The following is a 21,388-nucleotide window of genomic DNA, read 5'->3' as shown; positions in this document are numbered from 1 at the left end:
TATAGGTGGGACCTTTATGTTAAGGTTCCCCTGTAAATGTTATATTTCTTTGAATTCCGTTAATTATATTTTCTTTGAACCAGAGAAGTTAATAGATTTTATTTCCTCTAAAGAATAGTTTGCAGCAGTTCCTGATTGCTAGCATGTATCCCAGCTGCGTCCCTCTAGGTTCTGTCTGCTTGATTATGTATTAATTTAATTTTATTTCATTTATATTATTATTTCCTAGTTCTTGGATCAACAGTTTGTGGACTAAATTATCTAAGATTTTTCCTTTATTGGGGGAATTAATCCCCATTTCTATGTTATTTCTTGTTGAAAGGTGTATTTATGTTGACTGCATAAATATAAATTGAATAAAGTATAAAAAAAAAGAACTGTGAGATTTTGTAGCTCTTATTGCGAGACTGGACTTGCATTAGCAGGTGATGATATCTTATTAATGCATCTCCTGCTGCTGACAGAGGGGGAACAGAGATGCCAAGTGTGGTCCATCCAAAAGCTGGAGATTTTCCACTGCTATACCGGAGATTTCAGGCCAATAAACAAGTTTTTTTTTCATGGGCCTCAGCCATGTCTTACACCAGATCTGGCAGATGTACATTCCAAAAACTGACATATTACTACTACTACTACTTAACATTTCTAAAGCGCTAGTAGGGTTACGCAGTGCTGTACAATTTCACAAAGAAGGACAGTCCCTGCTCAAAGGAGCTTACAATCTTAAGGACAAGAATGTGCAGTCAATCAATTTGGGGCAGTCTAGATTTCTTGAATAGGGGTATAATGGTTAGGTGCCGAAAGCGACATTGAAGAGGTGGGCTTTGAGTAAGGATTTGAAGATGGGCAGGGAGGGGGCTTGGTGTATGGGCTCAGGAAGTTTATTCCAAGCATAGGGTGAGGCGAGGCAGAAAGGGTGGAGTCTGGAGTTGGCGGTGGTGGAGAAGGGTACTGAGAGGAGGGATTTGTCCTGTGAGCGGAGGTTTTGGGTAGGGGCGTAAGGGGAGATGAGGGTAGAGAGGTAATGAGGGGCTGCAGATTGAGTGCATTTGTAGGTTAGTAAGAGAAGCTTGAACTGTATGCGGTACCTGATCGGAAGCCAGTGAAGTGACTTGAGGAAAGGGGTGATATGAGCATATCGGTCCAGGCGGAAGATAAGACGCGCAGCAGAGTTCTGAACGGATTGAAGGGGGGATAGATGGTTAAGTGGGAGGCCAATGAGGAGTAGGTTGCAGTAGTCAAGGCGAGAGGTAATGAGAGAGTGGATGAGAGTTTGGGTGGTGTGCTCAGAGAGGAAAGGGCAAATTTTGCTGATGTTATAGAGAAAGAAGCAACAGGTCTTGGCTGTCTGCTGGATATGCGCAGAGAAGGAGAGGGAGGAGTCGAAGATGACTCCGAGGTTGCGGGCAGATGAGACGGGGAGGATGAGGGTGTTATTGACTGAAATAAAGAGTGGAGGGAGAGGAGAAGTGGGTTTGGGTGGAAAGACAATAAGCTCGGTTTTGGCCATGTTCAGTTTCAGGTGGCGGTTGGACATCCAGGCAGCAATGTCGGACAAGCAGGCCAATACTTTGGCCTGGGTTTCCGCAGTGATGTCTGGTGTGGAGAGATAGAGCTGGGTGTCGTCAGCATAAAGATGATATTGGAAACAATGAGATGAGATCAACGAGCCCAGGGAAGAGGTGTAGATTGAAAAAAGAAGGGGTCCAAGGACAGATCCCTGAGGAACTCCAACAGAGAGCGGGATGGGGGTGGAGGGAGATCCATGCGAATGTACTCTGAAGGTACGGTGGGAGAGATAAGAGGAGAACCAGGAGAGAACAGAGCCCTAGAACCCAAAAGAGACAGTGTGGCAAGAAGTAAATTATGATTGACAATGTCAAAAGCGGTGGACGGTCAAGGAGGATGAGGATGGAGTAGTGACCTTTGGATTTAGCAAGGAACAGGTCATTACAGACTTTAGTGAGTGCCGTTTCTGAGTGGAGGAGTGGCCTAGTGGTTAGGGTGGTGGACTTTGGTCCTGAGGAACTGAGTTCGATTCCCAACACAGGCAGCTCCTTGTGACTCTGGGCAAGTCACTTAACCCTCCATTGCTCCATGTAAGCTGCATTGAGCCTGCCATGAGTGGGAAAGCGTGGGGTACAAATGTAACAAAAAAAAAAAGAGTGTAGAGGGCGAAAACCGGATTGAAGCAGATAGAGGATGGCATGAGAGGAGAGAAAATCAAGGCAGTGGCTGTGAACGGCATGTTCAAGTATCTTGGAGAGGAAGGGTAGGAGGGAGATGGGGCAGAAGTTGGAAGGACAGGTAGGGTCTAGTGATGGTTTTTTATTCTAATCAATACATAGAAAGTAAAATTCTTTTTAACCTTTTTTTGTGTCATTTTATTTTTCTAGTTGTGTTGTCCCAGTCTTTGGTTTCTGCTTTTCTTTTAACTCGCTTGCCATGGTCTCCTTGTCCATTTTGACATTTCTTTTCTCTCCATGACCACCATCCATCTTCCCTCTATATTCTCATCCATCCTGTCCAGCATCTCCCCTGTATCCCTGCCCCTATACCCCCACCATGTTCAGAATCTTCACTCTCTCTGATCTTATTCTTGTCCTGTCCAGCATTGGCATTTTGTGTTTCTGTCCCTATGCCCCCCACATGTCGAGCATCATCCCTCTGTTTCCCTTTATCCCTCCTCATGTTGAACATCACATCTCACTTTTTCCAAATTCTTCTGCACCACCAACTCCCCTTCCGGGGACAGCATGTCTGTATCCCTCTTCCATCCCTCTCTTCCGGCAGCATGTCTCCTTCTATCTTCTCTCCCCCCCACCCCCAGAGCTAGTATTTCTCCTTCTCTCTTCCTCCCCTCCTGGTCCCCCCCCCCCCAACTCTGGATCCAGCATGTCTCACAGTCTCTTCCTTACCTCCCCCAACCCTGGAACTAGTATGTCTCTCACTTTCTTCCTTCTTTCCCTCTCCCCATCCCTCAGCCCTGGGACCAGCATGTCTTCCTCTCTCTTCCTTCCCTCCTGTCTCCCTCCCCAACCTTGGGACCAGCATGTTTTCTTCTCTCTTCCTTCTCTCCAGACCAGATCCCTCTCTGGGGGTTCAAATCTCTCTCTGTCTCTTCTCCCTTCTTCCTGCCCCATTTCCCCGGGAATCCAGAAAGTATCCCTCTTTCTTCTCTTCTTTCTCTCTCCCCTGTTCCTATCTCCCTACCATCTGTGGGTCTAGTAGGTCCCTGCAGGTCCTGCAATCATTCCCCTCCCATCTGGTCCTCTCCCACTCCCTCCGACTTCCTGATTGCCAGTGATAGCACAGCTGCATGCAGACTGTCTTTGGCTGACCCTTAGGGCCTTTTCTCTGCCACGTCCTGTCCCTCTGACACCTTCCTGTTTTTGATGGCTGATCTGACAGTGAAAAGGCCCTGCTAGTCAGCTGGAGACAGCGAGGGACTAGTGAGAGATGATTGGACCCAGGTGGGGAGGGGGACAGACCCCAGGGAGTGAGGAATGTCGGATTGCAGGAGGAGGGAAGGGAGAGAGAGGAACACAAATGGTTTCCTGCCCTTGCAGTCTATAAATTCCTCAGAGAAAGGAACTTGATTCTCAGCAGGAGACTTGGCAGGTCTGGCACTCAGGAGAGGAGCAGCATTAGGCTCAGGGCTCCAGGCTGGATCCAAGTCAGATGTTGATGTTGTTTGGGGTTGAGGAAGGAAGCAAGCAAGCATTGAAGCTGCAGTGGTCAGTGCAGGGCTTCTGGCTTAGCTCCTTAATCAGTGGCACGGCATGCGGAAGCAATGCATCAGAAAAGGTGCAAAACAGTTTTCTCTGACCTGCACAATGTGGTGCACCATTGGCAGACACAAAGCCTGCAGCTATATAGGCCAGGGGGATCTGTTTCCAGTGGCATATCCACAGGTGGGCCTGGGTGGGCCGGGGCCCACCCATTTAGGGCTCAGGCCCACCCAACAGTAGCACACGTTTAGCAGTAACTGGTGGAGATCCCAAGCTCGGCCAGCTGAAGACTTCCCCCTGATGGTAATGAAAACACTACTCTCTACAATACCAGCATCTGCACATGCTCAGTTTTCAGCGCATGCCTGCTGCAGACTGCCAAGGTAAAAAGAAGCATTTTCCCACCAGCTGAGATACATAGTAAAAATATTTATTTGGTGGTGGTTGGGGGGAGGGAGAACACTTGGTGCCCACCCACTTCTTGTCTAGGCTCACCTAAAATCTGTTGTCTGGCTACGCCCCTGTCTGTTTCATGCCTTTTCTGATGTATGCTTTCCCCAAACTTAAGATATCTCAGGAAGGGGCAGTTCAAGGTAATCTATTGCTTGAGAAAAGTGATGAGCTGGTGCCAAGTCTCCCAGAATGGGAGGACCACCTCAGAGTTTCCAGTCAGGAAGCAGTCAGTCCTGTCACTGGTCAAGTGACTGCCCCAAGAAAAATGAAAGGAACATATTCCCAGGCTATAACATTTAAACACAAATTTTGCAGTATTGTTTATATGCAGTAAAATTGTAACAGTTTTATTATGTAGCCTGGGCCTTTAATATAAAACATACCAAGACCTAACATTTTACACTGGACTATCATAGTTTTAATGTAAAATAAATTTTACCAAAACAAAGGTCATGCAAGATGCTTGCATACAAACGAGCAAAAAGAAAAAGCGCAATGAAGCTACTAAGTAGTAAAGTTAAAACAAATTGGAGAAAATATTTCTTCACTCAACAAATAATTAAACTCTGGAATTCATTGCCAGAGAATGTGATAAAAGCAGTTAGCGTAGCTGGGTTTAAAAAAGGTTTGGATAATTTCCTAAAAGAAAAGTCCATAAGCCATTATTAAGATGGACTTGGGAAAGTTCATTGCATATTCTAAGATAAGCAGCATAAAATCTGTTTTGCTGTTGTGGGATCTTGCCAGGTACTTGTGACCTAGATTGGCCACTGTTGGAAACAGGATACTTGGCTTGATGGACCTTTGGTCTATCTCAGTATGGCAATGCTTATGTTCCTATGAGAACCATAGAGGGGCATAATCGAACGCGAACGCCTATCTCTATGGGTGTCTATGTCCAAAAACGGGTACTTGAAGAGGCGGGACAGACCGTATTTTCAAAAAAATGGACGTTTTTCAGCTGGGTGTTTGTTTTTTATAGCGATAATGGAAACTAAAAATGCCCAGCTCAAAAACGTCCTAATCCGAGCCATTAGGTCATGGGAGGGGCCAGGATTTGTAGTACACTGGCCCCCCTGATATGCCAGGACACCAACTGGGCACCCTAGAGGTCAATGCGGTGGACTTCAGAAAAAGCTCCCACATGCATAGCTTCCTTACCACGGGTGCTGAGCACCTAACCCCCCTCCCCCAAAACCCACTACCCACAAATGTACAACACTACCATAGCTCTTAGGGGTGAAGGGGGCACCTACATGTGGGTACAGTGGGTTTTGGAGACCTCCCATTAACCAGCACAAGTGTTACAGGTAGGGGGGGATGGGCCTGGGTCCACCTGGCTGAAGTGCACTGCGGTACCCACTAAAAGTGCTCCAGGGACCTGCATACACGCAGGCCTCTAGGACTTGTTGCTGCTATATAACCTTGGCACACCAGTTGACACCTGAAGACTAATCTCTCCGAAAACGTCCTTTATTGGAATAAGCACGCTTACTCACAGTTAACTGCAGATCAGAGGTTGTGCCCCACTGGCAACGAGTCTCCCTGGTACTGAGATGAGCAGTAGGTCAGAGCTGGCAGAATGCTGTACAATGCCCTCTTTCAGCCACATTCAAGGTAAGAACTAAGTTCTGTAACGTGGCTAACACGTGAAAGGGATCTAAAACTGGCTTACAAAAATAGCCACTACCTCATGGACTACCGGAAACAAAACAGGGCACACTCTGACACAGTAAGCAGGGGGGGAAAGCACCATGGCCACAAGCTAGTGGAATCATGGACCCCAATACCCTACACCCACATAACAGAAAAGGTGTCACACTCACTCAAGAGCCACATCAGAACCAGGGAAAGGCTGTCACAGGATAGAACACATTCTGCTGACATGGAGGTGGGTACGGCATTTGAGGCTGGCATAGAGGCTGGAAAAAAAGTTTTTAAAGTTTTTTTTTTTGGTGGGAGGGGGTTAGTGACCACTGGGGGAGTCCGGGAACGTCATCCCCGATTCCCTCCAGTGGTCATCTCGGCAGTTGGGGCACTTTTTTGGGACTTGTTCGTGAAAAAAAAGGGTCCCAAAAAAGTGACCCCAAATCGCGGTAAAAACGCCTTTTTTCGATTATCAGCTAAAGACGCCCATCTCTCCTCGGCCGATAACCACGCCCCAATTCTGCCTTCATCACGCCTCCGACACGCCCCCGTCAACTTTACCCATTTCCGTGACGGATTGCAGTTGGAAACGCCCAAAATTGGCTTTCGATTATACCGATTTGGACGCCCACGGGAGAAAGATGATTTGGGTCGCAATATACGCGTTTTCTCTTTCGATTATAAGCAGGATAGTGTATTTTTAACATCAAAATAAAATGTAAACTGTGCTATGGTTCTCATTTTTTTCTTTTTGAATATATATTCTGTAACTACAGAAAAACCTCCCCTAACACTGGGTGCAGAACGGAACTAGGTCATTTTGCCAAAAAGCTCAACATACAAAAAAAAAAAAAAATCTGATTTTGGTGTTACCGCAGTAACAGAAAGATGAATCCTCTCTAGTAAAAGTAGCACATATGAATTTATCTTGTTGGGCAGGTCTTTTTCTGCCGTCATCTACTATGTTACTATGTTACCCAGCAAACTATGAACTAATAGAACACTCTACAAAAGTCACTCAGGACCTACTGAACAAATCTACCATTCCAAAATGACACCAGCTTCCAAAATTCACACAAAAAGATGACTACCCAGAAAAAGGCAGTACCATAAATATTGCAGTGGTCCACAGAACACCTATATACTTCTTAGGAAAACATGGACAAGTCAGATTAGTAGAGTACAGATTAGGGATGTGAATGTCATTTCTGAAGCATGCACACTATTTATGACATTATCCTCAAGACAAAAATGTAAATAAAAAAGAAAACTTTTGGGCTGTACACATCTAGTACAGATCCTTACATAGAAATTCCATGCTACTTGAAAATGTGGCCTCAGTCACACACTCAGAACATAGCTCAATTCTGTTACATAAGTACATAAGTAATGCCATACTGGAAAAAGACCAAGGGTCCATTGAGCCCAGCATCCTGTCCACGACAGCGGCCAATCCAGGCCAATCTCCTATTCTTCCTCATCCTTCATATCCAGCATAACCCCTATGGCTCCCTAGTCCTCCCCCATCCTCATGTCCTATATCTTCTACCTCTCTGTATTGCCCCTCCATCCTCCTGTCCTCCGTTCCCTCATTTTCCATGTTTAACCCATTCATCCTCCTTCATGCCATTGCTGCTGCTTCTGCAACAGCCTCTGCTGCAACATTTCCACAGGCTGGCAGCCACAGTGGCAAAAAAACAAAAACAAAACAAAAAACAGTAAACTTGGGGCCTCTGTGATTTAGATGCTCCTTGAAGACCCCGCCATTTTACCCTGTCTGATGTGAAATATATGCATCAGAGAGGGTGGAACCAGTAGGACCATCACTTTTGACTTTGAGGAGCACCTAAGTCGCAGAAACCTTGTGTTATATTTTTTATTGTTGTCAAGGCTTCTCGCCTTTGAAGATGCTGTGGCAATGGCAGCAGCAGGGCGTGCGAAGGGGAGGGAAGACTGTGGTGGAAACTCTTCTTCCTGCCAGATGGGGATGCCGTTAGGCTGTCACTGCAAACTTTGCAAAAAACAAACAAACAAACAAACAAACAAACAAACAAACAGATGGTATCATAGCAGGGCTGAGGATGCACTGAATCCCTTGAAGGCCTTGACCACATGCCACCGCAAAAAGCTCATTTACCTGGGTAAATGACTTTTGGAAAGTACTCTCAATATATATATATATATATATATATATATATATATATATATATATATATATATATATGCATAAATTCAAAACAAAGCTTAATATTTAAAAATAAAATGCCCAATTATATGATTTTACAGGATTATTGTGGGAGGGCTGGTATTGGAATGATCATGATCATTGAGTTTAATTATCAAATATCAGGGGATGCCTAAGGGCCTAGAAGTTAATTGGGTGGGTCGGGGAGGGGAGATTAAAGCTGAAGGTTCACGTAGGGCTCCATAATACTCTTGCACTGACCCTGGTTAGCTTAAAGTAACTTTATTCAGTGCTTCCCCTGTTTAAAGGAAGTTCTTGAAGGACATGCAAAGAGGATTTTTAACTAAGGAAGAGAGCAATTAACTGATAAATGTGATGATAGAACAAACAATGGCAAACTCCTAACCTAAAGCAAGCCTTGAACATCAGGCTACCAGCTAGAATTTTTTAAAATTTTTACTTACCCTGTCCCTTGGATTCTTGAGCTGTTTCCTGTACAAAACATTCATGCTTCTTTTCTCTCTGTGTTTCAGGTCCCTCTTGCATTAACCTCCTTCTGGTCTTGCTGCTTGGACAAAATGATGCCCTGCTGCTGGGCCTTTCTTGAAGGCTGCAACTTTCACCATTCACTGTATTAAAAAAAAACCCCCAAAACAATTAGTCGGACACCTTAAATTGCTATTAAATCTAATGCTTCTAGGAGGCCAGTGCTGGCGTCTCTTAGGGTTTCAATAGTGAGTGAGAGCTGGAAGCCAGAAAGTGAAGGCTGAGCAGCTCCCACTGTAAACCATGAGTTAAGACAGCACTTATAAACCATAAGAGGTACCTAGGTATTTTATAAGTAGGAACCTAAGCCTTCTCAGGAGACCCATGCGTACTTAATGCTTATTATATATGGGAAATTATTCACATGGGGGGAATTCAGTAAATAGTGCCCAAAGTTTGGCATTGGGGAGATCTGTGCTAAACTAGTATTCTGCAAAGGGTGCTCTGCGCAGAGCTTAGCGTGATTCTCCTAAATTTGGGCACTAGATTTATGCCTGCTAAAACTTGGTGTAATGCTGGTGCCCAACTCAGACACATAAATGACATTATTCTATAACATCTTGCTTAAATCCTAGGACCACTCCTGACTTGCCCATGCCCCTCCCATGGGCTTGCCCCCTTTGGAGTTGCATGTGAGAGAAGTTAGACTCTCAGTTTACAGAATAGTGGTACAACTGCTAATTAGTACCAATTAATGCTTGTTAAGGCCAATTAAATGCTAATTTAACACCGATTAATTATGTTACAAATGTAACTGATCCTATTTCATAACTGAGGCACCTAATGTTTGACACCATTTATAGAATCTGGGGGATACTTTCCTGTATAAAATAGGTGTGCATGGGTGCATGGGATTCCTAAACCTAATATAAATTATGCTTTCTGAGGATCAGGTGTAAATATATATATATGTACTTTGGTGAACTTTACACACTTGCACTTTTGTCTGTTTAGTCTAAGCTCCCTTTCCAAACACATGAAAATATGAATGAGTTGACTCCTATGCATGCTTTTCGGCCCATATGCATTGCACAAAATAGCTTGTTAAATCACACTCTAATAAGATAATTGTATAAGAAGCTGTCTCATTTTAGGTGGCAAGCATGCAAGTGAACAGTATTCTAGTCACTCATGTGAGCATGTAAACAAAGAGCTAGGTACTTTCCTAGAACCTAAATCTAGGCTTCCTCTTATAGAGTTACTCTCCACATGCCTAATGGTGCCTAATTGTCTGACTGTCTAAGTTGTACTGACTCTTATTTCCTTTGTCGGGTGCTAGCTCTATATTCTTCTGCAATGATGATCCAAAGAGCAGGAAGTCGAGGTTGGTGTGGCTGTGATGGACAAGCATTTCAGGTCCATGGGACACTTAGTTGTATGGGGGCATGAAGGGTAGCATCTATGCCACCTGCCATCCTAGACCATAATACTGTGTTTCCCCTAGTCTTGCAAATTCTTAACCAAACCAACACAATTCCTATACAAAGTTTTCAAAATAGAGTTAAGCTCTTGGTCTTTCAGGCACTGTTCTTTTATGGTTTACTTCTTTTCTCTCCAGGCGTTCCTTTTCAGTTTCTACTCCATCTTCTTCTTTGGTAGATTCCCTCTTTCTTGTGGAGTCCCACAGGGCTCTATCCTTTCCCCTCTCCTTTTTTCTATTTTTGTTAGTCCCTTAGCCACTCTCATTCAGAGCTTCAATATGTGTTTCTTTATCTACGCTGATGATATCCTTCAGATTTTTCCAATGTCTCCCTTATGCCCTGACCTCAGTTTTTTACAACTTTGTCTTTCTGCTATCTCCCATTGGTTATCTGATCACCAACTCATCCTGAATGCCCAAAAGACTGTTACCTGTTGGAATACTGGTCACCTTTTTAAGCCCTCTCTGATCCTTTTCTCCTTGATTCTCCAATTCCCCCAGTTGACTCTTTTCGTTATCTTGGTATTGTTCTAGATTTGTCTCTCTCCTTTATTTCTGAAGTTTCTTTGGTTATTCAGCATGGGATGGTTGGTTCAAAATTCTTTCCATTACCCACAAAACTCTCCACTCTGGCTGCCAAAAGACCAAGCCGGGCCAGGGGCAAAAAATCGAGGGTGGCCCCTTAAACCTCCCCTGGGCCCCCACTAGGCCCCCCCATGGGCTTTGAATCCCCCGGCACCCCGGCCCCACAACTGGCAGCAGCTTACTGCTTACTCGGTCTGTCTCCTGCTCCTGTGTCCCGGGTTATCGCATTAACTCTGCTCTGCTGGCCAGGGGTCCTTCTTTCTGCCATGTCCTCTCCTGCCTATGTGGAAATAGGAAGCCCACATGGGAGGCGGGACGTGGCCGGCAGAGCAGAGTTAATGCAATAATGCTATAACCCGGCACACAGGAGCAGGAGACCAATCCAGCCTTCGGCCTGTACCTTCCACCGGAAGCCTGAAGAAAGTGGCTTTTCTATTGCCAGTTCCAGGCCCCTCTTGGAGGCTGGGTCCAAGGGAATCTTGGCACCCCTCCCCTCCTCTCAGCAGCTCAGATTCAGACTATCCAGTTATCCAGTAAAAGGCTGTTCTAACTTTATCTGGTTAGCAGTCTGAATATCACCACTAAGCAAATAGCACTTCTTGGTCAACACTGAAATCACATATTCAGTGCTGGCCGGTATCTAGGCACCAGGGTTGAATATCAGATTTTACGTAAACCATGGCAGTCAGCTGGCCATCGCAGTTCAAAATCATCAAAATCAGCCATAATCTGTCCTAAGTTATGTGGATAGTAGACTGAATATTGCCACTATCCAGATAAGTTCTAGGATTGCCCTGGCTCAGCCCATGCTCTGCTTCACATTATCCACTTATCGTCTAATTCTATAAACTTGCACACTCAAATTTCCAACTGGTGCACAAAATTGCATGTACAAGTTTATTTATTTATGGTTCTTGGTATACTGTCTATCTGGCAAAAGCCAACCAAAGTGCATGAAATGTAATTGAATAATTGCCTGCTTATTTATTTATTATTAGGATTTATTTACTGCCTTTTTGAAGGCGTTCACTCAAGGCGGTGTACAGTAAGAATAGATCAAACGTGAGCAATAGGCAATTACAGCAGTAAAAATATTCAAAAACAATACAAAGTATGGCATGGAGGGGCATAATCGAATGCAAGCGCCCATGTGTAAGAACGTCCATCTCCGAGAACGGGTCGTGAAGGGGTGGGCCGAATCGTATTTTCAAAAAAGATGGATGTTTATCTTTAGGTTCGATAATACGATTTGTGCCAGGCAAATGCATTGGATGTGGGCGTTTTTGAGATGTGGGCGTTTGTTTGAGCTGGGCGTTTTCGTTTTTCAGCGATAATCGAAACCGAAGCGTCCCAGCTCAAAAACGACCAAATCCAAGGCTTTGGGTTGTGGGAGGGGCTAGGATTCGTAGTGTACTGGTCCCCCTCACATGCCAGGACACCAACCGGGCACCCTAGGGGGCACTTTTAAAAAATAGGAAAAAACATTAAATTACCTCCAAGGTGCATAGCTCCTTTACCTTGGGTGCTGAGACCCCCAAATCCCCCCCAAAACCCACTCCCCACAACTCAACACCATTACCATAGCACTTAATGGTGAAGGGGGGCACCTACATGTGGGTACAGTGGGTTTTGGGGGGGGGGGTTAGAGGGCTCCCATTTACCACCACAAGTGATACAGGTAGGGGGGATGGGCCTGGGTCCGCTTGCCTGAAGTGCACTGCTTTACCCACTAAAACTGCTCCAGGGACAGGACTTGTTGCTGCTGTATAACCTTGGCACAACAGTTCACACCGTAAGACTAATCTAGCTGAAAACGTCCTTTATTTCAATAACCGCGTTTACGCACAGTTAACTGCAGATCAGAGGTTGTGCCCCACTGGCAACGAGTCTCCCTGGTACTAAGATTAGCAGTAGGTCAGAGCTGGCAGAATGGTGTACAATGCCCTCTTTCAGCAACATTCAAGGGAAGAACTAAGTTCTGTAACGTGGCTAACACACGAAAGGGATCTAAAACGGACTTACAAAAATGGCCACTACCTTGTGGACTACCGGAAACAAAACAGGGCACACTCTGACCCAGTAAGCAGAGGGAAAAGCACCATGGGAGAACAGCCTACCAACTACCAAGATCGTGAGACTGTAACACAAGCTAGTGAAATCACGGAGCCCAATACCCTACACCCACCACAATGCAATGCTGATGTGACCCTGCAGTGCCACATCTGACCCAGGGAAAGGCTGTGAGAGGATCGAACACATTCTGCTGTCATGGAGGTGGGTACGGAGTTTGAGGGTGGCATAGAGGCTGGGAAATAAGGTTTTTGCAAGTGGGTTTTTTTTGGTGGGAGGGGGTTAGTGACCACTGGGGGAGTCAGGGGAGGTGATTCCCGATTCCCTCCGGTGGTCATCTGGTCATTTAGGGCACTTTTTTGGGACCTGTTCGTGAGAAAAAAGGGTCCAAAAAAGTGTCCTAAATTCTCGCTAAAAATGCCTTTCTTTTTTCCATTATTGGCTGAGCGCGCCCATCTCTGCTCGGCCGATAACCAAGCTCCAGTCCCTCCTTCACCATGCCTCCGACATGCCCCCGTCAACTTTATTCGTTCCCGTGACGGAGTGCAGTTTAAGACGACCAAAATCGGCTTTCGATTATACCAATTTGGCCGCCCACAGGAAATGGACGCCCATCTCCAAACATGGGCATTTTTCTTCTTTCGAAAATAAGCAGGATAGTATACTACTTACAATGTCAACACAATATGTAATAGAACATTATAATTGATAGTGAAGGGTAAAGCAAAGTTGTAACATATAGATGGGTAAGAAAGTAGGAAGAATTGGAAAGTAAGGTGACTGATTTGAAGAAAGTTGCAAATGGAGGAGTGGATAAATATGTCCCACTGCAGTATGTGCAGCCCGAGTCACTCCTTGTGTGTGTGAGTGAGACTAACAAGTTAGTTACTTCTTCCATTAAAGGCTTGGTTGAAGAGCCAAGCTTTCATCTGCTTCCTGAAGTAGAGATAGTCTTGTGTTAAGCAGAGCCTTTCAGGCAATGCATTCCAGAGTGTGTGGGCTACTCCGGAGAAGGCTCGCTTGCGGGTATCACATCGTGTAATGTCTTTTGGAGAGGGTGTAGTTAGTGAAAGTCCTTGGGAGGACCTTAGTGTCCTTGGCGGTGTGTGGAGGATCATCCTATTCTTTAGATACTCAGGGCCATTTCCTTTCAGGGCCTTGAAGATTTTTTTTTAATTTTTTGTTACATTTGTACCCCGTGCTTTCCCACTCATGGCAGGCTCAATGTGGCTTACATATTGTATACAGGTACTTATTTGTACCTGGGGCAATGGAGGGTTAAGTGACTTGCCCAGAGTCACAAGGAGCTGCCTGTGCCTGAAGTGGGAATCGAACTCAGTTCCTCAGTTCCCCAGGACCAAAGTCCACCACCCTAACCACTAGGCCACTCCTCCAGATCAGACATAGAGTTTTAAATTTAGCCCTGTATTGTACTGGTAGCCAATGAAGTTTTTGCAAAAATGGTGTGATGTGGTCACGTCGCTTGCAACCTTTTATGAGTCTTGCTGCTGCATTCTGAATCAACTGGAGCTGGTGCAGGCCCTTTATGGTCAGACCATTGTATAGTGCATTGCAATAATCCAGCCGATTATTGGCTCTAATTGGCCTTAATTGATTCTAATTAGCAGTTATGCATGTAACTGCCCTTAGTCACTATTTTATAAGTTGTGTGCTAAAATTCCAGAGCACGTAACTTTAAGGGGGCGTGGACCTGGGAGGGGCATAGGCAGGACAGGGGCGTGTCAGGCAGTTACTCACACGGTTACAGAATACTGTTATTATGTGCCTAACTGCCTACAGTTAGGTGCGATCATTTACACTAGCCATTGAGCTGGCAGAAGTGCTCATGCCTAAAGTTAGGCGTGCAAATGCAGATTTACACAAGCATTCAATAATGGCAGCTGCGCACAACTGCTGTTATAGAATTCACACTTAGCATGCATCATCCCAGCACCTAAATTTTGGCAAACCTTTGAGAATTTATCTCATAGTGCACAGGCTGTCTAAGGACATTCAGAGGCTCTCTCCAGATAGTGCCTCTGAATATCCCAGTCTGCTGCACTCATACGGATCTGTATAAATGCTTTTGAAAATTAACTCGTTTGTTCCTTGGCATTTTGGTAACAATATACCTTTTTAATCTATTTTTCTTTTAAATAACACTGTATGCACAAAATCTTTCTAAGGGAATAGTGTCTTTGAAAGTATGGGAAAATTTTGCTCAGCAAGTCTTCATAGTACAGCTATAAAAGGGACTGATGTGTCAGATCTCTGACAACAAAAACATTTTAGAAGGTGCTTTTCTGGGCTCTGTGCCCAGTGAAGAATGTCTGGGATTCATTGTTGAATCCCTGCCGGCTACCAGTCATTGCAGAGTAAAAGCTGATAACCTCATTATCATGAAACTCTTGCTAACCAGGTTTTAGCATCACTGTAGGAAGAAGAGTGGCTCATTCAGCAAGTCAGGAGCCTTACTGCTACTAAGGTTTCACGCCACCTCCAGATTTTCCAGATAAGCTGACATGGTTTCCCTCACTGCCTACATGGATGTAGTCTTGTATTTCTTAGTGAACTCAGTATGGACTATGAGGTCCTGCAGGCACTGGAGTAAAAACAACTCTGGATCAACTTGTTCTGGTGACCACCACTGAATATCTGGTTTAACTTTGGCTGGTCAGACTTTAACTAGCCAAGCCGATATTCAGCATCGATCAAAGATATTCCAGGGTTTCACAGAGCCAAATATGGCTTCCAAACATGGCCAGTCTTACTTTAAAAATTGGCGGGTAGCCAGTTATATCGCCAGATATAACTGGCTATCTACCAACTGCTAACCGGTAGTATTCAGCGATTCATAGCTGGCCATTTACCGCTGAATATCGGAGGACAGCCAGTTATTCCACATTTAACCAGCAAGGTGCTGATCTTGGCCAGTCAAATGTGGCTGAATATCAGGGGGTTTGTCTTGTATGGGACATATATTTATTTATTTATTTATTTAAGGCTAGATTGTATATATAGCGCCTAAAAAATCATCACTGAAAAAAAATAGGCCTAGGCATATTCTATAAAGTACTGCTAAATTTAGGCATACTTTATAGAATATGCCTAAATTTTGGTGCGGTTTGTAGAATATACCTAGCGCCTGTCTGCATGAATAAATTTAGTTGCAGGCAGTTACGCCAAGTAAAACTGGGTGTAAATACTGATGCCTAACTTAGGCACAGATCAGGTGTATTCTATGATAATGTGCATAGTTTTTAGAAACGCCCATGACTCGCCCATGGCCGTGTCCCGTTTTCAGCTATGCACCTTAGAATTTACGCGCATCACTTTACAGAATACGCTTAGACAGTTGTGTGCGTATATTCTAATTAATGCCAATTAGTGTCAATAATTGCTTGTTAAGTGGCAATTATTGGTGCTGATTGGCTTGTTAGCTAATTAAGTTCCATGTGCAAATCCAGCATACTCACTGGATTTGCATGTGCAACGTTAGTCACAATATATAGAATCCAGGGGATACGGAGTAATTTTATACACGATGTCCAGAAAAAAATGGGACCCTCAACACTTTTCCAAATAATCCCAAAACGTCCTACTGCAGCAAAATCTTCTGCTTCAAATTCGAGACATTTCTGAGTACTTTATTTTTCAACAGGCTGGAGTTCCAGCACATTGAACTCACAATTAATGGAATCCCAGAATTCATTGAGCCAAGAACTCAGTCGTCTTGAAGACTTCATGAATGTGCCAAGGTTGAAGGAGGACGCTTTGAACACAAATTACAAATTAACTAAGAAAAAAACTCCTTGTACTAATGTATTTTCAAAGGTCAAACTGAATGTTTAAACAGTTGTGAAGTATTTTGAAATTATGTAAGGGGTCCTGTTTTTTCCAGACACCATGTAAACGCTTTTATGAAATGACCCCAAGGATTATGAGCAGAAAAGTATGCATGATGACAAGAAGACATTTATGCAACTTGCATGGATGTGTGTTCAGAGACAGTGTCACGGAGTGGTTTATAAAATACAAGTGAACATTTATGCCTGTTTGTGAGCCGGCGGAAATGTCTGCAACTTCAATCCAGGCGTGATTTGTTCCGCTTTGCCCCCAGTGGCCTTATAAAGAAGGCCAGAAATAGGCATCTACTCAGAGATGCCAAGTTACCCAATTCCAGGCTGGAGATTTGGGGACAGTCCTGGATTTCTGACCACCCCATCCCATACATTATGGGACTTGCAGTGCTGATTTCAAGGGGCAGGATCAGGCACTACAAATCCCATTCGGCATTGGGATGTAAGTTCAAAACCAGGACAGACCACAAATTCTCCAGCTTGGAACTGGGTAACTTGGCATCTCTGTCTACTTGGCTTTCACACATAGGTAACCTGTTGTCAAATTACCCTCATAGTGCTGTACAGTAGCAGAACAGCACTTCAGCGTAAGTGACATCTGAATTAACGAGGGTTTTTTTTGAGGGGGTACTGAGTACTGGCACCTTTTCCATTGTATGCTAAAATTGACCCATAGTCCCCAAGTTTTAATGAAAGAGCTCAGGTTCTACACACAAATTCTGCCTTGTCATAGATTCTGTGACTGGTTGCAGGGAGCCTGGCTGTTGTGGGGTGGGTTCCTCAGTAATCACCCCACCCCTGAAAGGTGGCCTGGCATTTGAGTACCGGCACCTTTTTTGCTAGAAAAAACACACCGGAATTAACTATAGTTTTGTATCATTGTTTGAAGTTGTTTTCATGATCTGTATGTATCCTGGCACCAATGCTTCAGTGAAGATTTTAAAACTGGCTTATATTTAAGTGAAATAAAGAACAGGCCACAGATTTTCTGGATGGGTTGAGTCAATGCTGGCTTTACTGCACTGAAATCCTTATCGCAAGGCACAGACCACACATGGAGTAAGCAGTGGTTCCCAAACCTGGCCCTGGAGGCACCCCAGTCAGTCAGATTTTCAGAATATACACAATGAATATTCATGAGAGAGATTTGCGTGCAATAAAGGCAGTGCATGCAAATCTCTCTCATGAATATTCATTGTGGATATCCTGAAAACCTGACTTGCTGGGGTGCCTCCAGGGCCAGGTTTGGGAACCACTGGAGTAGGGTAAAACCAGGACTGAAACAAGCTGTGCTGAAAATCGGCAGTCAGGACCTAATCAGAACTGTTAGGAAAAAGCAAGCTGTCATCCTCCACTCTTGCATATGGTATAAAGAATTGCGAAAAGCGACATTCAAATAGTGTACCTGTAAACTGTAAGTTTTTCTTTTGTACTGTGGCTTCTCTATTGATTAACTGTATTGCACTGTGAGGTCGTCTTAAAGCAGGCCCATATGAAAACCTAGATCTGCATGGGGTTATCATCTCCTTGAGGAAGGGAATTGCTCCTGTAGCAAAAATAAATAAATAAAAATAAAAATCGATGTTATAGTTTTTTTTGTGGCTATATTATGCCCTGTGACAACTATTCCGAATGCCGTGGACCTTTCTGATAAGAACAAGAAAAAGAGGGATGTGGATGTGGTATTCACTGAGGGTCCTCAAGGCTGCAAATGGGTTGGGTTTTCAGGGTATCCTTAATGAATATGCATGAGAGATTTGCATATAAGGCCAGTTTCAGTAAATGGCGCCCAAAGTTAGGCTTCGTTATGGTCAGCACTAAGATAGCTGTTTACAAAATACTAGCTTAGCATACATTTTATGCTTAACTTTGGGCGTGAACACTTACGCCTACCCAAAGCTGGTGTGAGTGCTGGCGCCCAACTGATGGCAGTTAGGTGCAGAAATGCACCTAATTTCTGGGCCCCTGACCTGCCAATGCCCCTCCCATGGCCACACCCCTTTTAAGTTGCATGTGATGACACTTAGGCATGAATAAGGGGTAGGGCAGATCTGCATGTAGCTCCTAATTACTGGCAATTAAGTGCTTGTTAACATCAATAATTGATTGTTAGCACCTAATTGACTAATTAGTTTACATGCGCATCTGGGATCTGTGCCCACATTTGGGACTCCTATATGGAATCTGGGGGATACTCTATACTACCTGTTAGTGGCATAGCTAGAACTGAATGCACCCCGGGCAGAAAAATTGAGGTGGGTCCCCTATAACACCATTGCTCCCTAAGTGGGGGGGGGGGGGGGGGATGGGGGGAGATGCAAATTTCCCGAAGTTGGCATATTACAGCTAATAAATTAAATACTTTTTTTCTACCATTGTTCTCTGAGCAACGCTTTGGTCCTAGTGTCTCTCTTCTGCTTTTTTCTGTTTTGTTTTTCATATCTCTCTCTGGGGTCTCTCTCTATGTTCATCATCCGTCTTTCCAGTGTGTCACTATCCATCCTGTCCAGTATCTCCCCTCTGTGTCCCTGTCCTTGCCCTCTCCTCTGAGTCCCTATCTCTCCCCTTGTGTCCAGAATTGCCCCTTGGTGTCCCTGCTTTTCTCCTCTCTCTTCCCTTCCTCCTGCATCCCTACCCTCTGTGGTATGGCATCTCTCTCTACCTCCCTCTGTTGGTCCAGCATCTCTACCCTTCTCTCCCCTGGTTCAGTCTCTCTCTGTCTCACTTCCTCTCCCAAGTCTAGCATCTGCCCCCTCTCTTCTCTGTCTCTTTTGGTTCAGGTCTCTCTTTTACTCTTCCATCTGTCCCCCCCCCTCAAGATCCAGCATTACTCCCCCTCTCTTCCCATTCCCCCATGCACACTGTCTCTTCCTCTCCATTCCCCAGCCCCATCTCTCTGGCTTCTTTCTGGTGCTGAGGTGAGTTGCTGGTAGTGGCAGAGGCAGTTCTGAAAACTTGCTGTCTCTGGCTGACAGAGTCTTTCTATTGCTGTGTCCCGCCCACCGGAAGTTACATTAGAGAGTTCAATGCAGCTGAGGAAAGGCGCCGCTGGCCAGAGACAGCTAGTTTTCAGGGCTGTCTCTGCCTCTTCAAGCCATCCACTGCAGCACTGGGGAGAAACCAGTGAAGCAAGGGCAGGATGGAGCGATGTTGGGCCAGTCGCAGGGGGAGGGGGAGTGGAGGAGGAGAGGGAGAGACGAAGGTAGGGCATGCCAGACCCACAGGCAGGAGCAGCTTCAGGTGGCCCCTACCACTGGATGGCCCTGGACATTTTGTTGGGCTTGCTCAATGGTACCTATGCCCTGACTTCTGTTATATGCAAATCTATCTCATGCATATTCACTAAGGATACCCTGAACTGTCTGTGCCTCTCGAGAACTGAAATTGAATAGCGCTGTATTAGGGCTTAAATTTATTGAATGGAAAGTGTGATAGGGATAGAGAGTCTATACACAGAAGTTCTGTAGATCCTAGAGCAGTGATGGCGAACCTATGGCACGCGTGCCAGAAAGGGCATACAGAGCCCTCTCTGCTGGCACGCGCGCCGTCGCCTCAGCCAGTTCCCGTCCCCCCTCCAAAATTTAAAACTCATACCTGCTCGCAGTTAAGGCGGCGTCGGCAGTGACAGCAGTAGTGAAAAGCGTGCTGGGCTGGCTCGGCGCGCCTTCAGCCTTCCCTTCTGTCTCTCAAGCTCTGGTCCCGCCCTCATTTCCTGTTTCCGCAAGGGCGGGACCAGAGCTTGAGAGACAGAAGGGAAGGCTGAAGGCGCGCCGAGCCAGCCCAGCACGCTTTTCACTACTGCTGTCACTGCCGACGCCGCCTTAACCGCGAGCAGGTATGAGTTTTAAATTTCGGAGGGAGGGGGCGGGCGGGCTACCTGGTGCTCGGAGGGAGGGAGGGAAGAAAGCCTGATGCTGGGTGGGAGGGAAGGAGGAAGGCCTGATGCCTGATGCTGGGTGGGAGGGAGGGAGGGAGGGAGGGATGGATGGATGCCTGGTGCTTGATGCTGGGTGGGAGGGAGGGAGGGGTGCTTGGTGCCTGGTGCTGGGTGGGATGCCGGATGCTTGGTGCTTGATGCTGGGAGGGAGGGGTGCCTGGTGTTTGATGCTGGGTGGGAGGGAGGGAGGGGTGCTTGGTGCCTGGTGCTGGGTGGGATGCCGGATGCTTGGTGCTTGATGCTGGGAGGGAGGGGTGCCTGGTGTTTGATGCTGGGTGGGAGGGAGGGAGGGGTGCTTGGTGCCTGGTGCTGGGTGGGATGCCGGATGCTTGGTGCTTGATGCTGGGAGGGAGGGGTGCCTGGTGTTTGATGGTGGGTGGGAGGGAGGGAGGGAGGGATGCTTGGTGCCTGGTGCTGGGTGAGATGCCTGATGCCTGGTGCTGGGTGGGAGGGAGGGATGCCTGCCTGCCTGGTGCTTGATGCTGGGTGGGAGGGAGGGATGCCTGCCTGCCTGGTGTTTGATGCTGGGTGGGAGGGAGGGATGCTTGGTGCCTGGTGCTGGGTGGGAGGGAGGTGTGCCTGGTGCTTGATGCTGGGTGGGAGGGAGGGATGCTTGGTGCCTGGTGCTGGGTGGGATGACTGATGCCTGGTGCTGGGTGGGAGGGAGGTGTGCCTGGTGCTTGATGCTGGGTGGGAGGGAGGGGTGTTTGGTGCCTGGTGCTGGGTGGGATGCCTGGTGCTGGGAGGGCAGGGGGGAGCGGAGGGTGGCTGGACATGGGTGGATGGAGGGGAGGGCAGGGAGGTGAAAAACTGCACATGGATGGAGAAAATAGGCAAAAACTGTATCCACATTATACCTCCTCCAGTCAATTCCACAGAGGAGGACCCAGCTTTTACTTATGGATGGAGGGCAAGAAATGAAGAAGAAAGGAGGAAAGTAAAGAAATAAATGAA

At 45.9% G+C, this 21,388-nt stretch overlaps 1 protein-coding gene across 1 annotated transcript in view; it reads right to left on the bottom strand.

Moving 5' to 3' along the window:
* LOC115472532 overlaps positions 1-21,388 on the bottom strand; it is a 65,160-nt gene that overhangs the window by 27,076 nt on the left and 16,696 nt on the right. Inside the window, exon 2 of the mRNA XM_030206826.1 lies at positions 8,481-8,645. Within this exon, the coding sequence (XP_030062686.1) occupies positions 8,481-8,645 (165 nt within the window). The remainder of the gene's footprint in view (positions 1-8,480; positions 8,646-21,388) is intronic.

Source organism: Microcaecilia unicolor, chromosome 6 (genome assembly GCF_901765095.1).
Source record: "Microcaecilia unicolor chromosome 6, aMicUni1.1, whole genome shotgun sequence".
Classification (NCBI taxonomy): domain Eukaryota; kingdom Metazoa; phylum Chordata; class Amphibia; order Gymnophiona; family Siphonopidae; genus Microcaecilia; species Microcaecilia unicolor.
The sequence above is the reverse complement of the archived record's forward strand: the minus strand, read 5'-3'. Positions and strand labels throughout refer to the sequence as shown.